At 41.6% G+C, this 25,321-nt stretch overlaps 1 protein-coding gene across 2 annotated transcripts in view; it reads right to left on the reverse strand.

The window, feature by feature from the left end:
* Positions 1–6,013: 6,013 nt before the first annotated feature.
* The window catches only part of frmpd1a (FERM and PDZ domain containing 1a), a 37,201-nt gene continuing 17,893 nt past the window's right edge, over positions 6,014–25,321 (reverse strand). Inside the window, exons 5-16 of one of the 2 annotated variants that reach the window (XM_031867134.1) lie at positions 21,859–21,961; positions 21,679–21,724; positions 20,526–20,630; positions 18,111–18,206; positions 17,495–17,620; positions 17,194–17,313; positions 16,257–16,393; positions 15,674–15,893; positions 15,356–15,538; positions 14,234–14,378; positions 12,835–14,121; positions 6,014–11,532 (exon numbers count right to left, since the gene is read on the reverse strand). In XM_031867134.1, coding sequence (XP_031722994.1) covers positions 8,006–11,532; positions 12,835–14,121; positions 14,234–14,378; positions 15,356–15,538; positions 15,674–15,893; positions 16,257–16,393; positions 17,194–17,313; positions 17,495–17,620; positions 18,111–18,206; positions 20,526–20,630; positions 21,679–21,724; positions 21,859–21,961 — 6,095 coding nt within the window. In that variant the 3' untranslated portion in view covers positions 6,014–8,005. Of the gene's footprint in view, positions 11,533–12,834; positions 14,122–14,233; positions 14,379–15,355; positions 15,539–15,673; positions 15,894–16,256; positions 16,394–17,193; positions 17,314–17,494; positions 17,621–18,110; positions 18,207–20,525; positions 20,631–21,222; positions 21,725–21,858; positions 21,962–25,321 lie in introns of those variants that run through there. The other variant, XM_031867135.1, reaches the window with a different exon arrangement.

Below are 25,321 nucleotides of genomic sequence, written 5' to 3' on the forward strand. Positions count from 1 at the left end.
CTTCAGTAAATTAAATCTTTTGTTCTGATTCAGGTTTGGAGAGAAGGAGGAGTACATGAGCTTCATGAACGAATTCCTGCAGCAGCACTGGGATGGAATGAGAGGTTTTCTACAAACGGTGTCAAATCTAGACACAGAAATCCTAATGTCTTCCTTTGATGGCTATGTGGATCTGCCTCTACGATTGGCTGTGCTCCATGGCCTTCTGGTAGACATCATCTATCAGAGGGACCAGGTAGGACAGAAAAGACATGAGTCCAGTTTGGTTGTTAGTTTTAAAGTTTTGTGTAACTCTTGAAGTATTTAACATTTATGACAGAGCGTGAGCTTGACATGGCAAAGCGCCTGGAGGACTTCATTATCCAAAGCCAGGACCAGAATGCAATGCTGCAGGCTGAGGTGACCGAGATCCGGAATCAGCTGGCTGTTAGAGAGGAGCAGCTTGCCAGCGCCACCTTCAGGTAAAACAGTCGAGCTCAAAAATTGCATTTGTCTGCAAGTTTTCCAGTTGTTTATATTTAAAAAGTTTAAAATAAGTTGTTTTTTTTCCTGCATTTTGTGTTTTTATCATGAATATATGTATTCAGTCTGCATATACTGTATTCCACACTTTATAACTTTAATTAGTCTCATAAAGATTAATAAAGCTGTTAATACTTAGATTGGACCGGGTGTAGAAAGCTGTAGGCTAAGCTGTGTTAACTGTTACTAATTAGCAGTAAAATATTAGATGGTTCCATGTCATTTTGGTGTTTATATAAACATATCTTCCATCTGTCACAGGCTTGGTGTGATTGAGGGAGGAAGATGAGAGGAAGCTAAGTGTTGCCACTGCAGCAGCCGAGAGAATGAACGTACTGGTAAGAAGACGGAAAAAGCTGATTTTCAAGCTTCATTAGTTCATCTCATAATTCACTTTTTATCTATTCATCCACATGTTAGTCAAAACTGCACTGAACTTTGTAAAACAATAAAACTCTGTAGTGTATAGTTCATTGCTAAACACAGGCTAACTTGTAACTACTGAGTTCAATTTGTTAACTTCTGCAGCTTCAAGGTGAAAAGCATTCATTTCAAATGTTTTAGCAGTATATTTGCACAATTTGTGTGATTCAATGCTAATTTTTTTAATATTTTAAATATATGTGAGAGTGAGTGTGTTTGTGAGTGTGTTTGCTGCCCTTTTAGTCCTTTGAGGACTCAACCTTTATCCTAAGTTTGTTTAACTGCCATAAAGGTTATTCATGTCATTATTTAGTATGCTTGTTTATATGTTGTTGTTTTGTACGGTTTGTTTATGTCAGTATGGGTTTTTGTTTTGTATAAAAGGGGGGAACTATTGTTGCGTGCTTTGTTGCACTGGGACGTGTTTGACTGTGGCACAGTGACAGTGACAGCAGGATGATACGTGAAGCCACTTAAGTCACTCAAAGTGGTAAAGTAAACTAAAAGTTAAAGTGTTACGGTACAAGTTAAAGTGATCATCTTTGATCGTGTTTCAAGTGGACTCATTCCCTCTCGGATGTGTGCAGCCAGTGAGGTACGTTACGCATAAATCTGTCATTGTGCATATTTGCATTTAAACTGTGTTTATGTAATGTTAATGTCGGATTGTTTGTATGTCTAAATGTAATTTATACAGTTCGACGGTGGATTGAGGACGGTGGTGTAAAAGGAGAAATAAATCCATCAGTAGAAAAGAACTAAAGGTGTCGTTTGAAATATTGCATTCTGTCAGAAATCAACCACTTTCTGACCTCAACCCCTTTGTATTTGATCATGTTTCCTAAATGTTAACACATATTAGTGAGTGCTAGAAGGTGGTTTCAATAACTAGAATGACCAATATTTCAGGAAACAGGGGACCTCAAAGTTGACCTACAGTATATTGGACAAACACCCCACCTAAAGATACAGATATCTTCTTTAAAAATAAACGTGCCAGTATGGTTCTCTGATTATCAGAGAGCTTACAAATGTCATACGGAACATTTAATCTAAAATAAATAAATATGAAATTGAGTTGATTTTCTTTCTTAATTTACTAAAAATGCATCGCAGATTACCAGACATATTGCATTCTGAGGTAACTACTGTAGGATGGGCAGAGCAAGTATTCAAAGTAATAAGATTACTACAGCTAAAACATTGCATTTTGTTAAGTGTTTGACTTAATATTAAATTATTTTAACAATACAATACACAAGGATTTTAAAGTGACTGTCCTATTTTACCTGAACATGTCATTGGAGTGAGGTAGGGGTTCTTGATGTGTTTGAAGGGCCAAGGTTTCAAAATTATTTTTACTTGGCAACATATTTTCTTTACGAGAATATAGCAAGACTCATAAAAAGTACATGTGAGGTAGTCTTCGAGTTTATCTGGTTTTATTGACAATCTTTTCTTTTATTCGAACTATTTACATTTCACCTAGATGTATAAAATTTGGTAAGCATATGTATCCCATGTAGACTTAAAAAAAAGTCTTAGGGGTCTAAGCTCTAAACTGAACCAGAAGTCAGCCATTTTGAATTTTGTATGAATTTCTCGTGGTTCTCTTCCATTTCCAGGTGCTGTATTACGAGCTCCTCCTAGGGAATTAATCTGATCAGCTTAGAATTTCGTCAGAACAATCTAAAGACCTTAGCGATTAAAAGTTACTAAAAGCTTTAGGTTTCATCGAACGATGTGGATATGGTGCGATGGCCATTTTACATGGTTCGCCATCATCCATCAAGCTGTTGTAACTCGACTGTACTTTGTCAAAACTGTCCCAAACTTGACATGCTTGTTGACTGTCATGGCTTTAGGACTTCTGCATGCCAATATTAACTCATTGTCATAGCGCCACCTACTGATAAGCACGGACGTAAGCAGGATTCTATAATTACAGCGGCCCAAACACTGAACTTATTGAAAGGGTTTGTGGGCACACAATGAGAAAAAGACTTCTCTGATCTAAATATGTGCAAACTAAGATGCTTGGAGAGCAAAAGTTAGATAAGTGTATTTTCAAACCATGTCAGTGGGCATTAGTATAAATGATCTGTCCAGAGCTTCTTCATGACAATCAGGTTAAACGTTATAATGAATGCTTCACACTACAATCTAAAGTTACAGAAGAACTTAAAATGAAAAGTGTTAAATTAAAGTGTTCAATTAACAGCACTACTGTTTTGTTAACTTTCATGTAAGTCCAAATACAATCAGCAGGACACTGCAGGGAGTTGAACCCCATCCCAGTAAACTGACAGTCTGTTATGTTACAAACACTGAAGCACATTCACACACATTCATTTTCTTAATGATCTTTAAAGGCTTACATTTATGATTATATCGGATGTACACTCAAAACATTTGAATTTTAAGACCTGGCAACATGATCTTGCTACGCTGCTGGTCTACAGTGGTTACGGAAAGTATTCAGACCCCTTTAAATTTTTCACTCAGTGTTTCATTGCAGCCATTTGCTAAAATCAAAAAAGTTCATTTTATTTCTCATTAATGTACACTCAGCACCCCATCTTGACAGAAAAAAACAAATGTAGAAATTTTTGCAAATTTATTAAAAAAGAAAAACTGAAATATCACATGGTCATAAGTATCCAGACCCTTTGCTCAGTATTGAGTAGAAGCACCCTTTTGAGCTAGTACAGCCATGAGTCTTCTTGGGAATGATGCAACAAGTTTTTCCACAGCTGGATTTGGGGATCCTCTGCCATTCTTCCTTGCAGATCCTCTCCAGTTCCGTCAGGTTGGATGGTGAACGTTGGTGGACAGCCATTTTCAGGTCTCTCCAGAGATGCTCAATTGGGTTTAGGTCAGGGCTCTGGCTGGGCCAGTCAAGAATGGTCACAGAGTTGTTCCGAAGCCACTCCTTTGTTATTTTAGCTGTGTGCTTAGGGTCATTGTCTTGTTGGAAGGTGAACCTTCGGCCCAGTCTGAGGTCCAGAGCAATCTGGAAGAGGTTTTCTTCCAGGATATCTCTGTACTTGGCCGCATTCATCTTTCCTTCAATTGCAACCAGTCGTCCTGTTCCTGCAGCTGAAAAACACCCCCATAGCATGATGCTGCCACCACCATGTTTCACTGTTGGGATTGTATTGGGCAGGTGATGAGCAGTGCCTGGTTTTCTCCACACATACCGCTTAGAATTAACGGCAAAAAGTTCAACATTGGTCTCATCAGACCAGAGAATCTTATTTCTCATAGTCTGGGAGTCCTTCATGTGTTTTTTGGCAAACACTATGCGCGCTTTCATATGTCTTGCACTGAGGAGAGGCTTCCGTCGGGCCACTCTGCCATAAAGCCCCGACTGGTGGAGGGCTGCAGTGATAGTTGACTTTGTGGAACTTTCTCCCATCTCCCTACTGCATCTCTGGAGCTCAGCCACAGTGATCTTTGGGTTCTTCTTTACCTCTCTCACCAAGGCTCTTCTTCCACGATTGCTCAGTTTGGCTGGACGGCCAGGTCTAGGAAGAGTTCTGGTCGTCCCAAACTTCTTCCATTTAAGGATTATGGAGGCCACTGTGCTCTTAGGAACCTTGAGTGCTGCAGAAATTCTTTTGTAACCTTGGCCAGATCTGTGTCTTGCCACAATTCTGTCTCTGAGCTCCTTGGGCAGTTCCTTCGACCTCATGATTCTCATTTGCTCTGACATGCGCTGTGAGCTGTAAGGTCTTATATAGACAAGTGTGTGCCTTTCCTAATCAAGTCCAACCAGTTTAATTAAACACAGCTGGACTCCAATGAAGGAATAGAACCATCTCAAGGAGGATCAGAAGATAAATATCTTAAATATGAAGATATGAAGATTAAATATGAGTGTCACAGCAAAGGGTCTGAATACTGATGACCATGTGATATTTCAGTTTTTCTTTTTTAATAAATTTGCAAAAATTTCTACATTTCTGTTTTTTTCTGTCAAGATGGGGTGCTGAGTGTACATTAATGAGAAATAAAATGAACTTTTTTGATTTTAGCAAATGGCTGCAATGAAGCAAAGAGTGAAAAATTTAAAGTGGTCTGAATACTTTCCGTACCCACTGTACGCAGGAAATATCTCACTCGTGCACGCAGAGTGTGATGGTCACAGAAATTCATGGCCGCGTCACCCAGGGTCCTGCCAGTACCAGGAAATACCATTTACCTCCTGCACGCAGTGTATGATGGTCACAGAAATGCATGGCCAGAGTCCTGCTAGTACCCTCGACGTGCGTGAAGTTGCGAGGGCCCGATCAATGCTGCTCGCAGCTTTAATTACTTTTATAATTTTATATTATTGAAGATTATTTATTCCAAATAATTCTGTTTTTCAAATATTTTTGTATTAATGTTTATTTAAATTCATATCATTGTTTCTCTGTACCATTCTGTTGAGTGCAATGTTTATATATTTAAATGTTTTTTCAATAAAGATTGAAGGAAAGGTGGCCCCAGCAGCTTTTGCTCTCGTGCACAACTTGCTAACTCCTAATCAGATCAATATGAAAAAACCCAAGACGTATCAAATATATAATCAAAATAATTGAAAGCCATGACATAATGAAAAACCCCATTCTATTTCTTGTTGCTGATTGAGAAAAAGTAAGTAAGTTAAAGTAGAGTATGTTTGGAAATGTTTTGAATATTCTAATTTGGGAGACTTATAATTTAGTTGGATAAAAGTGATAGGCCTATAATAAAAGTGTAAAGTAATGTTTTTTTCTGAAATCTTGCAGTGAAAGGATGCCCAAAGATAAATAGATGCCTGCTCTATATATAATAACAATATCCATAATATACAACATGTAATATGATGGATGTTCTGATGGTATATCATGACCTACATTATGCACCATCTTCCGCAGAGAATCTTTGTTCCCTGGCTCAAGTTCAGCAGTCTCTTACACCCCATACAACTTTTTTTTTCGACATTTGTAAACTAACCTGTCCTGGTAATTAGAGGGCACAAATGGGTAAGCAATAAAGGAATCATAAAAAGAAAATCTTAACATTGTTTTTAATAGTGGGAGTTGAGCATTACAAAGCAAGAGCAGACGTCATCATTCAGTCATTCACAGATAAAATCCCTGATGAAACAACAATTTATTTTATGGCTTATTACAGCATGCTTTGTGAGCACAGACTATTTAAAAAACGTTTTCCATCATTTGTTTGGGGCAATTTTCTCATGGAGATCATAGTAAATTAAATTCTTCACTGCTGAAAATTGGGAATAGTGGAAATTATATTCTTTTGCATCCCCAGGGAACAAAACAGGAGAAGTTAACAATACAGTTTCAATTCCCATTATAAATATATAATATATGGAAACACTGTTCGCAATAGATTGTGTTCCCTGCACTGCAGTGGTGAAATTAGTTCTGCTAACTTTAATTTCTCCAGTGAACATGCAGGTCCAGTGTGCGTCAATCCTTTTTATTTCAAGAAACATTCCAAGTGAAAATGCTGTAACATGTCTGCTTATCCACAATAATAAGCTTCACGTAAATCAGTGTTGTACATGATTCGGTGGCGAATGTGTTGAGTTTAAGGAACTCCAATGATAGGCTGTCAACCAATGATTGGGTCAGTTTGACAGACGTTCTCCCTCTCACTCAATATGTTAATCAAAAGATGGAAAAGCACATACAGATAGCATGTGCTACATACTGTAATCCTGCACTGCTTGGGCTATCTGTGCCCATGTTCAGTCACTGGTTTACCACTATTTGTGGTCATACTGGGAAATCTGTAATAATAATGCACTGTAAGGGACATAGTCGTAGTCTAAGACGCTCCTGACTGTCCCCAAAGCTCAGAGATGCGTGCAGGTTTCTATGAGCTTGAAAAGCTTGCAAATTGCTTCAAACTTAAGATTCTTAAAATTCCCATAACCAATATTACATACCATAAATAGCTATTGGGAAGTGTCACCAAGTCTCCGACTAAATTCTGGAGATTCTTGTTCTCACCGGACATGTTAGTACTAAAGAGAAAAAAATAAAAGAATTGTATGGAAAAGACTGGTGGTTGACAGCCACATCACCATGCAGTTCAGTGTTTCCACTGGAGGTGGAGAAAGAGAGTGTTGACTAATAAATGAGAGAAAAGCTAGCAAATGTATTACATTTCCATAAACCATACTGGATGTGTGTACAAAATGACAACAAATTAAGTGTGCAAAGGACTGTATCTCATCCAAACTGTTGTTTCATAAAGTCACATAATGCACATACATCAGCATTCTGCTACTAGATTTATAAAATGGCAAACACAGTTTTAGGCTTGATTTGTGGAATTTGAGCAAATCATTTCTCACTCTAGTTTTTTGGTTTTCTAAACGGTAACATTCAAAGAAGTCCTCACTGGCCGCCTGGAGAATGTAAAGATATATAAGCGTCAGTAAACTGCAGTGTTTCTTATCCTAACATGGTCAGTCAGTCACATAGAAGGCATGTGTATGAATGGAATCAAATACTGACTCACTCTGTGTATTTGAGGTTGTGTGCTTGTGTATGTGTGTGTAAAAGGCCCACTACTCCGTCTGAAATGCCTGTAAACATTTCCAAAATGTCTTTCTCCCTTGACTTTACATTCCTTATTTGCTCACTGTAGTAACCTGTGAGTGAATGAATGAATGAATGAATGAATGAATGAATATAATCGATAACATAGAATACATTCAAGTACATCAGTTTCTCAATACTGGAAAACAAGCAGCACCACTCTGCAGTCTGCTTGTTGGCTGACTCTTTGTTTTGTGGGCTACAGTACGTGCACAGCATAAAGTCAGTAACCACATGCACCTCAACGATCTCAAACTGGCTTTATGATGTTGAGAGTTCTTGTTGACACCGCTGTGTTTCTGAGGTAACCTCCCCTCACACTGCCCACCCTAAACATGACTGTCTCGAGTCACACTCTGGCCATCAGCTGTGGGCTCACTGGTGACCTTGTGCATCTGAGATTACACACCACAGGTGGCTTCAAGGTAATCTCAAAAGACTTCAGAGAGGTTCACTCATAGCGCGGTGAGGGTGCGGAACAGCTGAGTGAGGCAGAAGACGGAGGCGGTGAGCGCGGTGCACTGTTTCGCTAGCAGCTTGGAGCTCAGGTCCTGGCAGCTGCGCTTGCTGCTGGCCCGCTCTGCTGCCAGACAGAAGTCCCTGAAAGAACGAGCCACATCTGCCAGACCCGCAATGGCCTCCGCGTTCCTCCGGTCACACCTTTCGCAACCGGAGAACCAGAGGCATATACCAGCCAACTCCACCAGGGTCCGGAAACTGTCAGCCAGGGAATGAAGCATTTCCTCTGGGCTCTGGCCAATCCCCACCACCTTCTGGCAGCCTGACATCAGCCGCCGTGCCTCTATCTGGAGCACCCTCTTGTTCTCTGTAAAGTGGGCGGGGCAGGTATCCCTTGGGTGGCGACCTCCATGGCCTGCTATGGATTTGTCAGCACCGGTACTTTCCAAAATGGAAAGGAGCTGGTCCACGTCTATGCGGAGTACTTGGAAACCTGTTGGGGGTTCTGGGTAGCGCTGCTGGCCTAGCCAACTGATGGTGTCCTTGTGCGTTTGGGGCAGGAAACGGTCAGAGGAGTCCGATAATGGTGAGAGGAGAGGGCTGAGCTCAGAGTTGGAGGAGAAAAGGTTGGAGCGTGGGAAAGAGGGAGAGGAGGTGGAGAGAAAAGAGGAAACGGGCGGAGAGGTCATAAGAGGAAGACCTGCTCCAGAGGTCTGAGTCACTCCGCTGCTCTGTGTGCGGCAGGAGAACTCGTAGACGGTCAGCTCCTCATCGAAGCTGTCCCCGCTGCTGAAGCAGTTGGTATAAACTGTTGGGCAACCACAAGCCTCTAGCGGCACCTGCAGCCCTTCCACTACTGACTCACATCCAGACGCTAGCACTGAAGTGCAGCCAAACTCAGGCTTCAAGGGTGGGGTAGTCCCCACCATGGCTAGGCTCTTTGTCTGGGATGGATCCTCACAGATAGTAAACACCCGGCAGCCTGAAGAAAGTGTTTTTGTTGAGTCTGAATTCTGCCCTGCAGGCCTACAAAGACCCATCAAAGGTCTGTCACTACTGGTCCGTCTTACTTTCTGTGCCGGACTATGGAAAGGGAGCCCTGGTCCATTTAGATTCTGTGTGGTCACCACTATCGGATGGGCGATAGAACGTGACTGATTGTTCATTTTAAAATCTGGAATGTCTTCACCTGGAGTTGTAACCTTCATCTTTGATTCTGGAGTGTCTTTTATAGGGCCAGGAGTGTCCATGTTTAGGCCTGAAGAGTCTCTTTGGAGGCTGTTCACTATGGAGGCAGGAGGCTCTGTTATTGGTCCTGGAGTGTTCTTGATAGGTCCAGTGTACAGAGGCAGATGTTGGTGTTGGGGTTTGGGCTCAGTCTGGACAGGCGATGGACGGCTTAATTCCTTCACCTCTGACACTGATTGAAAACTCTTTGCTGAGTTTGTTTCAACAAAAATCTCCCCGTCCACCTCAGATCCTGTAACCGTTGTATCCGAATCGTCCGACTCCACAGATTCTGCAGTTGTGCCCGTTTCGAAGTCTATAGTTTTTGTGACGTCATCAACGTCTGTAACTTTGATGGTGATCTCGACTTCGTCCCTACTGCTGTCCTCAGCTGAACTCTGAGGAACATCCCCCACCCCAGCTTGGTGGAGGGTTTCCTGGGAGCGCGATAAATAAAGGGACAACTGTTGAATCTTCCCCCTGAGTGTGGCGGCAGATAAGCTAACCATAATGTTCGGGGAACAGGTCTGGAAGAGGAAGTGAGTTGGAGAAGGAGGCGTCTTGGAGGGATTGTGTATTGTGACTGGGTTAGCTTTCGCTAAGCTAGGACTACCTAAGCTATTTTTAGCTTCAGCACTATGCATAGTGGAATCACGTATGGGTTTGTCTACATTTTGATCCAAACTTGAAGCATTTTCATTTGTCACCTCACACCGCAATCTGGTACTTGAATTAAATATAGGAGATGTGGCAGTTGTTGCAACTCCGAGCTTTGCAGTGATAGAGTTTATAGCACGAGTATAGTCAGAATTTACTGAACTAATTCTTGTATGAGCTTCAGTGTTGGTGGGAGACTTGATAATAATTTGAGACTCATCTTCACTTGCTGTAGCCAAAGTTGCACTGATGCTATGTCTAGTAGCTATAGCCCACTCATCTTTCTTGTCACTTGAACTTGAAGTTAAGGAATTACTCATGTCATCATCAAAAAAAACATTGTCTGAATTGGTGCTGTCTGTAACTTCATCGCTAATAGTCATAGTAGAGCTAACAACACCGTTGGCATCATCCTCAATAATACTGGTGGTGACGTCTAAATGTAATTGTGCTTTGTTAGTGTGTCTTTGTGGCATCTCCTCGGAATAAGATGAAGACATTTTGGTTGAGGTTCCTGTGTTTTCGCTGCCCTCTTCTCCCCTCAAATAACAGTCACTTTGGGATTTGTTAAGAACTGGTGTTGGAGGAAGAGGGGATGAGGGTGAAGGGGGTGGTGGTGAGTATGATGGAGGGTTTGACTTTTCACACACACCTTCAAGCATCTGTTCCTGCACATACAAGTTTTGCTCGAGGGCAATCAGATGGGCTCCCAAAAGGCCATTACTCCTCTTTTTAGTCCCATCTATCAAACATGTAGGCATCGTGTTGGCCTCTGGCTGCCTCTCGGCACCAATGAGTGGTCTCTTTGAGCTGGATGAGTTCTCTCTCACCCCCTCTCTCTTCTCTTTTCCCCCCTTACCTTCCTCCTCTGTGCTTTCTGTCAAAAACATTTGATTAGTGAACGTCCCTTTCCCCGACACACCTCCTGTCTCTTCCTCCTCTCCCTCCTCTTTCCCCTCACTCATCTCCTCCTGTTCCTCCCTTTCCTCCTTTCCGTCACCCCTCCGATCAGCACTCTCCTTTCCATCTGGATCCACCCGGCAGCGGACAACGGTGATGGTAGGAGACGCTGCATTCACCAGATCTGTGACTGATTTGGATTCCATTGCGTCCGGTTCCATTTCCATTTCTTGTTTCCTGGCCCTGGAGGTGGCCTGTGGGTCTCTAGTCTGCTCGTGAGACCCCAAACCACAAGGAGAGCCAGGTCCATGTGAGTGGGGTTTAGACAGGATGGTCTTTGACTCAAGCTGAGCCGGTTCCCCTTCAGAGTGGGTCAAAGAGGAGACCGTAGGACTGGGATTCTGGGTTTGCTCTGAAGGTTCAGGATCTGAACTCAGCATCTGTGCATCATTGGCTTCTGCTACGAGGTTCTTATGAAGCCTACTAGAGACCAGATCCTGCATTTTAGGATCTGGCTCTGGATATGACACCCTAGAGGTGTAATCGGTTTCCATGAAGGAACGGCGCTTACGGGATCTTTTTCTGAGCTGGAACAATGTTTCTCTGCCTCCTCCTTCCTCGTCTCCTTCTTTTCTGTCTTCTTCCTCTTTTCCATCTTTGTCTGCCTCTGTCACCGAGACTCTGATGTCACTGAGGCTGAGTGTGCTGAGGAAGTCCAGTTTCATCTCTGTGAGAATATCTGCAACATAGTAAAAAAGTCTCAGCTTCAGCAATCTTTTGTTGAAAACAGTGTACATCAAAATGAGCTTTTTTGTGTTTCAAACAAATTCCTCAGTAATTAGAAGCAGGAACATAGTGTAGGTAATCCAAATCAGCTCAATAACATGAGCTGAATAACAAGTATCAGGTCTCCATCAAGGAAAATAAACACGTTTTTTAAGTAGGTTTGGTGCATTAATAATAATAAAAGCAATTTCCATTGATTTTCAACCATTTATTATGGAAAGCATGTTAACCAATGTAATCTCAAGTGTTTTAGTTGAAGAGTTAAATTATTCAGATCCTTAATTAACCTAAGTCAAAGTATTAATACAACAATGTAAAAACACAAAGTAAAAGTACTTAAGTTTTATCAGCAACATGTGCTGAAAGTATCAAAATGTCACCTGTGACTGATACATTATTATGTATGACATTAGAATATTTACTGTTGTAGCTGGTTAGGTTGTTAAATTCAGTGGTACCAAGGTTGTAAGACAAACCGGAGGGTTTGTGAGATGATTAATGGGACATAAAATAAGAAAAAAGTTCTGTTGCAGAATTTTTTTATTCATTTTTGTACTCATTTTGTACTCTTGTGAAATATTGGACAATTTGAGCTCAATTGATGAAACCACCTGGGAAGTCTAGAGGTGAATTCTCTCTGTAGTGGAACTAACAACTCATTGACAGACAAACATTTGACAAAGGGGCCCAATCAGGACAAAGCTTTTTGTCAGGGGTCACATGCCAGCCAAAAAGGTTGGGAACAACTGGTTTAATCTTTAACTTGCATTGTATCTCAACAGTAACTAGTGAATATATCTGTTAAATAAATACAGTGGTGTCAAATGTTTCCATCAGTAAGGTAGAAGTATAAAGTAGCACCAAGTGGAAATACTCAAGTTAAGTACAAGTACCTCAAAATTGCACTTAAGCACAGTACTTGAGTACGTGTACTTAGTTACTTTCCACCACCAGACTAATAAATATCTTTGGACAGTTAAGTGTAATGGATGAAATGCTGTCTCTGAGAGCTTGATTGCACTGAGCTCTATAGGCTCTATAGAGTGAATCCATACAGACAGTGGACCTCAAGTCGACGGTACAGTGGGAATGGTCAGAAGTTTGCTCTACTACTTTCTGGCAAGGACGTTTTATTACTCTTTAGTGCAATGTTGTCACTTTTGTGTGTACAAATGTCAACCACTAGATGGCAGCAAAAGCAGCATTAGCAGCCTGTGTTTTCATGTGATCAGCCTCACAATGAAAACCAAATCACCTTTGTGCATGGCCCCCAAGGTTGGGTCTTCAGGTGAGGTGAAGCGATCTCTGGCGTCAAAGAACTCCTCTTCAGAGCTGCTGTCTCCAAAGCCAGGTGGTGGCTGAAGGATGGGGATAGGCTCCAGGTCAACCGCCTTAGCCGGATCTTCCTCCACCTCCTCCCAGGGTTCTCCCTCATTATGATGCAGGGGGCGGGGAAGGCTGCGAGCACTGTCGGGGGTGATGTTGGAGCAGAGTTTGTAGTAGCAGCGAGCGTCGCTTTGGTCAAAGTTAAACACAAACTCGATGTGGGAGGACGGGGACGGGGATAGTAGATGTTCTTTAAAACTGCCCTCGCTGTTTACGCTTCCTCTTTCACCTGCTCTTCTCGCCGACTTTCTCCTCCTCCTCCTCAACTCCTCTTCTTCATCGTCCTCGCTGGCCTCCGGAGGGCTCGGCAGGAAGTCCACAAGGCGAGAGAGCTCAGCGAAACACATGGAGCCGTCATCAGAGCCGGGGTTACTTGAACACTTTTGGATGTATTGAGGGGGAGAGGGGGAGACCGGTGCAAGGAACTGGGGATCAGCGCCGTCGCCCGACCTCCTGCAGTCCCCCCCTCGTCTGTCGTGAGTTGTGAGGTGGATGAGAGGGTGGGCGTGAGCTGGTGGAGGGGCGAGGAGGTGGGGCTGAACGCGCCTATGAGAGTAGGGATGAAGCTGAATGGGAGAGTGGCTATGAATTTGTGAGGGAACATTGGAGTGGATGGAGGAGGAAGAACATGAAATTAAGTCATCTTCCTCCAAAGCATCGAGGGAGTCCATGGAAGGGCTGGTGATGACACGAGAGTCGGTATTACAAGAATCCGATGCTTCTGATACAGACGGCTGCTCCTCGGCTGCTCGCACTTCGTCTCCACCTTCTTGTCCCATTTTTTCCCCATGTTCCCCAGAGTCATTGTCCGTTATCTCCGTCCATGTTTGCCGACCATCCTGCGCTCTTTCTGTCTCCTCCTTGTGCTCTGCGTCTTCATTCTTTCTCTCTCTATTCTTATCTAGGGGAGACTTTTCCTTTTCAGTGTCGGCATCCTTTTCTTCCTTTTGCTTTTTATTCTCCCAAGGTTTATCTCCCCTTTCTTTGCCATCTTTGTTTCTCCTTCTGTTTCGGTCTTTTCTTTTTCTTCCCTCTGGGTCTGATGAGGATCTGACTTGATGGCAGGGCCTCTCGTCATGAGACACCAGGGTGACCAGCGCTTCCATGTCCAAGTCTGAGGAGGTATCTGAGTCGCTGCCGCATCGTGACACATAACCTGTGAACATACACCAACATAAGACTGTTATTTATGATTTAGAACATACTGGTGTGTGACTTTATGGATGTATGGCTACATTTCATGGCTGTATATTACTGTAAATGTGTACCTTCCTCAGCAGACACTCTGTGCTTCTTGAAGTCATGTATCCAGGGGAAGACGTTGAGGTTGGGGTCAATAAACACTCGACAATAACCTGCTATTAGGCAGGACATGTCTTTGGCGGCCGTTGACTCCAACAGCAATGTGATGGGCTGATATGAGATAAGACAAGAAAAGAAGAGGGATGGAAAGTCAATTTCAGGAGTGGAAAAATATTGATGAAAAAGCAGTTCTACTTATTTAAATGCTTAAGTCTGCACATTGTTTACAGGAGGGGGTACACAACATGATGTAGACAGGTCAGTAAAAAAACAACCTCGAAGAAATAAACAAAATAAAACATTTGAAAAACTCAAAAGCAGTCTCTTTTCCAGAAATCATGACTGGTTACTCAAGATAATCCAAAGACCTTGTTGTGAGCAGTTTCACGTAGGAACTTTTTTCTTTCTACCGAACTACACTGTCAATCGAACCACCGCGCAGAAGGAAGCGTTCATCTACTCATGAAGCTCGTGCCTGTGACAGCTGAAATGTAAACATTGATGGCATCCTCCACGGTGAGCTGTATTAGCTACCTCAGTGGTGCTAGGTGAGCTAGCAGTATCGAGTACAGATAAATACTTAATTCTGCTAGGTGATAAGATTGGTGGGTGTAGTTTGGTAGAAATAAAATAGTTACAACAGCTTTTTAAATATATTTTTTGGGAACTTTGAGCACCAAAACTTGAATGTCATATAGTCCCATAATATTCAAGTAAAGGCAAACATCTCTACGGCCGATATCTCCAACTAAGACCAAAAAAAATCTAGATTGATAAATAGCACTACAGGTAAGATGAAAAATATGTATCTTTGATTTGGGGTGAACTGTCCCTTCAAACTATGAAAGAGGCAATTTCAGACCTACAAAGAAGCTAAATCTCCTGTGACCTACCTGCAGGTGCATCAAACTGCACCAACAAAGGGGGAACAAATAATGCTAATTAGTACAGAACCTATTATAACCCACCTTTGTAGCAGTGCTTGTAATGCTGATTCAGTTACTTCAAAGTAAAAGTGCTTTTAGATGAGGTTTACAGTATTTTGTCTTCCCTCTGTATATAACGTGCGTGTATTTTCCTGCTCTTACCTTGATGTCCTGCAGGTATATTTTGACCAGGCTGACCTTGTCGGATTCAGGCAGCAGCTCGATGCGTGTGATGCTGGTGAACTCTGTGAGGGTGGACAGGATGCCTAGTTTGTGGTTGACCACCTGACTCACCCCATAGCGCGCCCCCACCAACAAGGTCACCATCGACTCCCTGTCCTGAAGCTGAAGGGTGGGGGAGCAGGGGGAGGGGTCGTTGAACAGATAGGCATTATAGACAATGAGGAGATTGGAACTTCAATCAACCACCACTCACCAAAAGATAAATATACATGTACAGCGAACAGTTGAAAGCCCTACCATCATGGTGGCACTGAAGGATTTCCCTCCAAATGACTTGAGATCACTCAGTTCCTCCAGGTAGTTTATCCGGGTCTGATCGACTGACAGACCCTTCTGCTTGGGATCGTTCTGTGATTGGCTCTTCTTCATGTGGTAGCCGATGGCCTTCCTCAGATCTTTCTCTCGCATGTTCCTCAACAAGGTGGATGACACAAAGTTCTCTATGCCCCACGTCTTCCTAGAGCAAACGCAAAAACACAGAGTGAGAGAGAGGGTCTGTTTGTGTGTTCAAGACTAATCGAGAGCTGAAGCTGTATTCAGGATGTGTGAATTTACAATACATTTGATTGGAATAGCATCCCAAAACCCTTTTTGTTCCTTGAAGACTATAACAGTTCCAATATTAAAATGCATCCTTAATGCTTATTGAGTGCTAAAAGACTGCAGTTGTTCTATACAACAAAAAACACTCGGTTGTCCAGTAAATATTTATTTTTGTCCCGCCAAAAAGATAGGACGTCCACTGCGGTAAAGTCCTTTATTAATTATAGTTTAATTTAGTGGATATGAATAGAATTTAAACTGTGCGTGTGTGTCTCACGTGATTATCTTTAAGTTGGTCTTTGGTGACTGTCCACAGCTCGCCAATCTCTCCTGGATGTGCAGCGCAGCGAGTCGCAGGGCGGTGTTACACCTCATCTCTATTGCAAAGCGCTCCTGCAGCACATCATTCACTCCCTAACACACACAAAATGTACAAAACGGTACAAATGGTGAAAACGGACAGAAAAAACCCCCGCATTTCAGGACCATCTATGGTTTGTAAACTACTTGCATGTCTCATTTGCAGCATTTACGTTTGTACTTGTGAGCTGAGCAGAAATATCCATAACAAAAGGATGTTACTTATGCTGCATCTTGATTGCATGGTACAGCACGTGGAGTTAAAACAATGCAGACCACTTATTGCTCAGAGAGCATCGTTGGGCCCCTTCTTGCTGTGAGGCGACAGTGTTACCGTTTTTTTTTTTTATTAACTCAACCCAGATTTTAAAAAATGTCATCCTGCAAACCTGTGCTGTACACTACACTGTATAAATGATGAAATGCAGACGTTCCTCTGCTTGTTTGTCCACGAAAGGATTCAGTGTCGCGTAAACGATGCCACGGCAGTTTCACACAGCGTCACTATAGCAATCAGCTGAGAATCCCGACTACGCTGTTCTATCTGCAGTAAAAAAACTAAATAAAGGAAAGGACCTGGTTCCAAAAGGGAATTGAGTTGAGACGAACCATGCAGTGACACAGGAACTTACTAAGTACAGAGCGGGAATAAAACTATGGTGGGATTTGATTTACATCACGGTAAAATGTGTCAACTGCAACAATAACTAGACTTTAAGAGGTGTCACACAACTTCACTCAAGGGTAAGTTAAGGGTATAATGGAAAACCTATGAACTATCAAAACAGATTAGAGATAGGAAGAATTAACTTCCGCCTGGAAATTAATGGTGGGCCCGAAGTTCATCGATCTACCTGCAGGTAGAGGTACTCAAAGGCTGTGTGATCCTCCTGCAGCAGCGTTTGGAGGGTTTTGGGCATGAAACAAACACGGAACAGACATCTGTAGTCATGGGCCTCTTTCTTCTGGACCACCTGAACACACACACACACCGACACATTGCTCCAAATGTATTGCTTTGAATTCAATTAAAAGCAGTCACAGATTAAACCCACTCTCAAATGCAGCTTTAGTGTAGATTTAGATATAGATGTATGTAAAACAAGAGTGTGTGTGTGTGTGTGTGTGTGTGTGTGTGTGTGTGTGTGTGTGTACCTGCTGTATCCTCTCCTCTTCATGTAGCAGCAGTAGTTTGGAAATGCTGTGTTGCTGCTCCAGCACCAGGGAGAAGTGTTCAATATGGCTCAGAGGAAGCTTTTCCTTGAGTGTCATCACAATGTCCTGATGCACAGGGAAGAACATTACCTCTTGAGAGACAATATTTTATGACATCAGGAAACATAACTGCTGAGGTGAGCTGATCTGAGGTTTGTCGGTCTCAATGGAGCACGATAAGGTCTGAGTAGTTGGCAAATCAAGGAAACTGATGCACAGTATATATCATACTGATAAAAAATGAGAGGGAGCGAATCACATCAGTTGTAGTTTTTAAATCGGACCATAAATACAATCCAATATCATCTCAGTTCTATAGTTATATTTAAATATAAGGCTCACTGCAAACTTTAAACTACTGTATATCAGCACAGTATGGTCGTAAAAATTCCGACATTTTTTGACTTGATTAAGAATCACAGAAAAATACTTCCATTACAGAATGAACCTCAGCTTCATCTCTGAACTCCCAAAACTCTATTTATAGTATCCAGTAGAAAATAAATAAATAAGAGGAATGGATATCAATATGGTAGACTGTATCACTGCATAGTACCTTGACTGTGGTGCTGGGGTCAAATTTAAAGGCCTTGGTCTGCCCGTTCTCCAGATAGACCTTCAGAACATTAGGCAGGAAGAGCAGCGAGTTGCCCTGCAAAGCAGACATGGGGTCAAGGGAAGTGTCAAATGAAACTGTGAGTGTTGTAAAACTTGGTGGTTCATTCAAGGGCATTGTATGTAACAGCCTGACAGCTTGATATGAGATAGAATCAAGAAAAGAAAGCAGTTTGTGTCTCTGTGTTTGAGTCGGACAGCAGATTTATTCAGACTAGTTCATTATTCCTGTTCAGAACGGGCTGAATGCTTGGCCTGTGGTGTTGCAGTTTGCTCATACAAACAACTTCACACTCAACACTGTGCTTCCTTTGGTCCTCAGCAATTCACCTGCCATGACACGGTAGCATCATACACCCAAGCTACTACCTACTCACATTGTGAAACAACAGTGAAATACACTCTGGTTCACAGGAAAAAAAAAACACCAGGGGCAGACTTTACCTTTAGGCAAGGAAGGCAACCTGGGCCTCGGACCCCAAACTGAAAGGGCCCCCTAACAACTATCGATTTATTACAATGTTCAGTTTTTATGTTTTTATTCAGGAACAATAATTCCTCAACGGGTTTCAGCTTTGGGCGTCATCAATGACGGCACTGTTCTAAAGCAATACGCGCTTCACTGAATTACTCGACACACTCTGAAGCCTCGGCACAGCGCATTACATCACTAGGTGCTTCTGCTATATCTTCTATATAAATGCTCTGAATGTTGTATATTGGTCCTTTAAAGTTGGAATAAAATAACACATCCAGGTGTTTGGACCAAGGGAGGACTGCAATTCTGTATGCCGATTGTCAATATTCTGGAAATTTGGTTAAAATCTGTGCTACATTTGGCCTTGACAAATGAATGACGTAATGTGTTTCAATCTGCTATTGTTATGCGAATAATCGCTAATTCTGCAGCCACGTATATCAAGATGATATAACTAAAGAGCACCAGTCAAAGCTTAAATGGGGGAAATCCATTTGGAAAACATGATGGACAAATGACTTTTCTGTTTGCTTCATGTATTAATTTAAGTGATTCTACAGTCTCCTCAATGCTCCACACAGAGCTGATGTTTTCTCTGCTGCTATTTTTAGTCTCTTCAGTGAAGATTCAGGGGGCGTTTAAGTTACATGCTTCATATTTGTCATGATATTTCTTAAATCTGTTTCCGGGCACTTTGGCACATTTTGCTTTTGATCTTCGATAGATCTTCGATAGATAAATGCACGTAAAAACAAGTGCATTGAAATGCCTCTACTGATATGAATTTCAGTTTTATTGGAATGTAATTGAATTGCCTTTATACCTAATAATAATTGTAATTGTAAGCCAGATAAAAAAACAATTACACCAGGAAAGAGAGAGATAAGCTTTGACTCATTTTACGCTCTTCTCTCAGAGTTTTTTACCATCATCTTGCCTGTTTCTGTCTGCCCAGCCTGCTCACTGTGGTGAGTCATCTTAAGTGTTTTTTTCTGTATTGACACTGTGATGTAATGCAACATTGTCTGTTGTCTGTATGTTTTAAAGTTCAAATGGAGAGCTTTCAAATTTTAAACAACTCCTCCCTTGTCACCCTCCCATCCAGCATGCCCCCCCCCCCCTCTCTTCTCTACCCCTTTCCCTTCTCTGATGCTTATTGTCCTGTAATCACAGACATTAGGACTGGAGGATGAGGCAGATATCGATCCGTGTTTTCTTTGAAATTAGTAATGGCCACTCAAGCTTCTGTGGTTTTCCTCCTCCAGCTAATTTCACATCCGCTGGCAGGATGAGAACCCTGACCAACCAGAGCCAGGCTTATAAGAGAATACTGACCAATTATAAAACATCCCTCCTCGTCATTGTGCAATGCTACAACTAGTAAGAATAAATCACATTTTAAAACACTTTGCAAAGCGAACTTTAAATCCACTGTTGTTTACATCCATGTTTGCTAGCTTCTTCAACTTCATGTTATGACCATCTGTTGATCAGTGGCATAGTGTGACACGATACACAATCTTGTGACCCGTGCATGCCCACGGGTCACAAGATTGTGTATCGTGTCACCACCAGTGCACTCATGTGCAAAAACAGGGACCCAGAGGAAGCGCTGCTCAAGGTTTAAAACTCCACAGCCAACCTTTAACTCAGCCGTACAAGAGACAGGTGTTTATACCTGTCTACAGCATAATAATATACATGGTTTAAAGTTTAAAAATGTGAATGTGAATGTGAAGAATACCACTTGTCTGAAGGAAATACTGCAAACAGATAATAATAATAAGCTAACATTGAAGAGAGGGATGGGGGATCTAAAGCTGATTTGTAAGCTATTGAAGGTTGGAGAATAACAGTATCCCATGTTCTCTCACTCACCTGAGAGTGTCCATTGACTTCAACTTCCTCAGCAAAGTGAACTTTCACAGGGTTGGACCTGAGCTTGGCCCTCTTCTCTGGTGTGATGAATGATGACTTTGGGCCCTGGGGGGGGGGATACAAATCAATAAATCAGCTTGTCACAGTGTTTATTTTAAAATTATTTAGTAAGACTCAATATGGTACAGATACTATTTTGGCGCAGCAATGTGAAGTGCTTATATATGAGGGGAATGAAAAGACACACAGCCTGTTGCGTTTGCATGCATGCACAAATTTTACCAAACACATTTTATCATTGAATGGTTTGATACTAGAAAACATGTTTTTCTTTGGTGGACTTCTAAGACTTACAGGGAAGGACATTTTGCCAGCTTCAATGTCACTACTGACACATTGCAAATCGTTGCCTTCATTACTGCAAAGCCAGTTAGTGGTGGATGGTGGATTGAAAGCCCCAGAAGAAACTGACAAAACAATCCTCCTACTCTTATATACCTTTTGATGTTTTGTCACCATCAACATGCATGACAGAGATGAATACTTTCTGGGAAATGATAATCATTTCTCAAAGCTCAATAAAGATTTCTTGGAGGAGCTGTGAGCTATGAATTTGATGGTAAAAAGATGCTTCCATCAGCAGAACTGCTGATGAGAATCACTGAGGAGCAGCCATTTATTTACCGATCTACTTCACCTTAGTGCAAATACACACGCCAGCTTCACAGAGTGAGATCCACAACCTACATACACACACACACACACACACACAGTAAACACACACATATGTAGCGATCATGATAGAGTGTGTGTCTGTTTGAGTCAGTCGGGCAAAGTTTTTGAGGGTGATGTCACTGACGTAGTGGTGGGAACTTAGTGACAGGATGCTTGTTAGCAATGGCGCTTGACCCCAGATCCTCATTGACATGATGATTAATGGGTTTGTTGACAATCAGCATTTTAAAATCCCAAGTGTATAGAGACACAGTAGATCTATAGAATGTAAGTATGTGCACACATACATGCCTGTGTATGTTTTTACAAGAGATGTTCTGAGTTCATCTCGAATGTTGCTGGAATTGGAGCCATCATCCAACTGAATGTGTTTACGTCCAACTACGTGTTCGTGGTTAGTTAGATGCAGTAGACTCACCAGCATCGTTCTCAGGACAGTCATTGCCAATGAATCTTGACACTCCCTGAAAAACAAAAACACAGGGGGGATGGTAAGGTTAGACTTGATGTGCAATGCCTCATTTTAAACAGTATTATTTTGTGGTGTATGTACTGATAATCATGTGTGTGCGTGTGTTTGTGAGCCGACGGTGTCGACCTGATTATTTCAGCAGCCTGCTCCGGGGTCAGGTCATCGACAGCGATGTTATTGATCTTCACAAGCTGGTCGCCAGGGACGAGCCGGCCATCTGCAGGACCACCTGGACACACAAAATGTCCTTGTGTTGTCATGCATGAGGGTGTTTGATTGGCTGGGGTTGATGCCAGGCAGTAGCTAGTATTCTAGTGATCTCCTTTCATCTCACAGTGATGCATAATTTTTCACACCGCTCTCCAAACCTAACTGTGCCACCGCAGGGAGACTAGCAATCTGATCACTATGCATCTAATTTAGGGTGTATCAAACAACTGTATATCCCTCCGCCTTCTTTATGTGACGCATTCTACCATCAATGGCACTGTTCATTTATTGTCTCTATAGGCCAGCATCCAACACTAAATGGCTGCACAGCTGATGACATTAGGGGCAGAATCTTCTCTCCGTGTGATTCTCTTCAGTCATGAATAGACACGTAAACCTGTTTGGTAACACTTTCTATGACAGCCATATCTATAATGCATTATCAACATGCTTATAATAAATTATAATCCGCTTATAGCATTATAAGAATACAGAAATATTCATAATGCTTTGTAAAAATGATCATAAAGCATCATAAAGCATTTTTGAATGACATTAGGTCAAGCATCATGATACTTCAATTGCATTTGCACATTTGGTTTTTCCGGACATTAGTGTATTATAATTCCCACAGTTGACATATATTATAAAAATGTTATAATACATTATAAACACTGTTACAATGCCTTTAATCTGATTATAAATTATTGTAAGTGAAAATAAAATTGTTCTTACATAGATTTAATTATATTTTTTCACGTGACTAGTTACATGGTAACTAGTGTTACCACTTGGGCTAATGTCATTGTATTAGGAGATGAATGGAAGAAAAAACTTGTATACAACTTAACAGAGTTGTTACTGTGGATTTTAACAATTGGAGATTTGTTTGCACATCCTATGGTCAACATCTTTAAATAAGTGGATGATGATGCATATTTAAAGAATGGTTCGCACTTTTTAAAGTCTGTCTTAAAACAATAGCCAGGTTCCCACAGAAGGATTGAAGCATGTTTTTATTGCTGTAATCATTCCTCCTGTTCTCACTATCCATTTTTAATCCCCCATTACTTTCATTGGCAGCATTAAGAAGGGATATTTTAATGGTCAGAAGTAACAGGAGGAATAATTATAGCAAGCAAAACCTATTTCAAACTCCATATATGAACCTATCGTTTAACTTCTCCCTGGTCAAGCTATTACAGAAAGAACTGTTTCATTAGTGCATTAGTGGAAAAGAGTTTCACAATATTAGATGGAGGTATGGCAAACGATCTGTCCGGTGCTTTATGCCAACATGCTGAATATTGGGAAGATTTCATTTTACAGAGCTACTGATAGCTCTAACTCAGGTTTGTACATGTTAATAATGCAAAACATAACAAGACACTTTCTTTTCTCATTTTTAATAGATCTGATTTTATAGAATTAAAATCCTGGGATAAAGCATGAATTTCTATTTTTGTGCACAGTCACAAAGGCATGAACAGTGTAAATGAGTTTCCACCATACAATGTACAATGTAATTCAATGCAATAGGCACCACAGCAAACACTGGTTCTCACTGTAGACAGCTTACATGAATTCATGCAGGCATATGCACAAATTCATATCTCCAAAGCACAAGTGATGTGCATAAATTCAACACCACATGCACCAATTAGTATGGATGAAAACTCTCTGAAATGATGTCGAAGAGTTTACTTATTTGGGGAGTCTCCTCAGTTAGGATAAAGCATGCAGCAAAGACATCAGCGTCAGGCTCGGGAAAGCTCAAAGTGCTTTTGCAAGTAAACGGTACAGCCTAAAAAAACAAGATCACAATTGAAACTTCAAATCAGGTTTGCTGTACGGCTCAGAATGCCGGTGAATGGTTGAGAGTGACATGATTTATAATAACAGATTCATGTTTTTCACAATGAATGTCTCTGGAAGATTTGCGGCATCATTTAGCCAGAAGAGATCTCCAGAATGAACATAGACAGATGCAGGTGACACCAATAGCTCTGAAAAGGATTCATATTTCACTATCAAGATGCTGCAGCACGTGCCGGAGCGAAAGAGAGAGAGGAAAGATTGAACCAAGGCTTAGTGGGGCCACTGGAGACATGAGCAAGTGTGTGTGTGTGTGTGTGTGTGTGTGTGTGTGTGTGCGTGTGTGTGTGCGTGCGTGTGTGTGTGTGTGACAGGCAGAAGCAGATGGTGACAGAGCAGACTTGAGCCAGACTGTCGAAAGCGAGGTAATCGACCCCCTAACCTCAGGGGGCTTCAGATCCTTGTGGCTCGGCAGCTCAGCAGCAAAATGCACTTCAGAGTACAGTTATAGGCTGAATATAATATACAGTATGTATTTAATGACTTAAGTAAATGTTGAACTTCAGACAGATGAGAATAGTACAATTAGAAAGCTGTTTTTCTTTTGTGGATTTGCAGCACTTACAGTGCAGGTTTTTGTTTTAGCATGCAGTGTATTTCTCTACGTTAATCATACATTTTTAAATTCAGATATCCTATTTGCTTTATAGTATATATAAAGGCCATGTCATTGTCATTTGCTGTAGCACATTCATGAATACAGCATCTAGCTATACAGTCCAGCTTTATAGCAAGGTACACATATAGTACATGCACTGTAACTGGTTCATTCACATTGTTGGAAGAATGTCAAAACATTTATTTTGTTTCCCTTTATCTGGTTTGTTCAGATAGTTTTTTTTTTTGTGAGACAGTCTCAATTTAATACTGATGCCTCGATATGATACTCAAATAAGTACAAATTAGTTAGTTATTAATAGGAATATACATTTAATGTATTTCTGTCAGTTGGGGACAGTGCAAATATTGGTAAGCGGCTCATTGGCACAAATGTAACTAATACTGTGATGTATTAAATGCCACAACAAAGACTTACAGTGGTCGAAACATGCTGGCTCTTTTAATGATTTAGCCACTATAATAAAGGCTTTTTAATTTGTCCGGATTGCTTGGATTGCCTTCTGGTGTAACCTTTAACTTAAAATGGACATATCACACTTTAGAACGGTACACTCAACCATGCAAAATACGAGTGGAGGGATGCACCAATATTGTGAGGTTAAACATACTGTTAGCACACATGGCCATTTGGAATGCAATTTCAGTCATCTTTGAATGATTCACTCAGCATAGCCTGGCATCAGCTCTAAAGGTAATTAACCATGAGGGCTGTAATGCTGCGTTCACACCAAACGCGTCACGAATTATTCGCGCGAGTAGATTACATACAAAGTCTATGCACAGACGCGATGAGACTGTCGCGGCGCGAATCTGCAATGGCGCGTTGCGATGGACGTGAATTTGCGGCGCAATGGACGCGAATCCGCGTCAAACGCCAAATCGC

This window comes from Anarrhichthys ocellatus, unplaced genomic scaffold (genome assembly GCF_004355925.1).
Source record: "Anarrhichthys ocellatus isolate YVR2014 unplaced genomic scaffold, GSC_Weel_1.0 scaffold38, whole genome shotgun sequence".
Taxonomy (NCBI): domain Eukaryota; kingdom Metazoa; phylum Chordata; class Actinopteri; order Perciformes; family Anarhichadidae; genus Anarrhichthys; species Anarrhichthys ocellatus.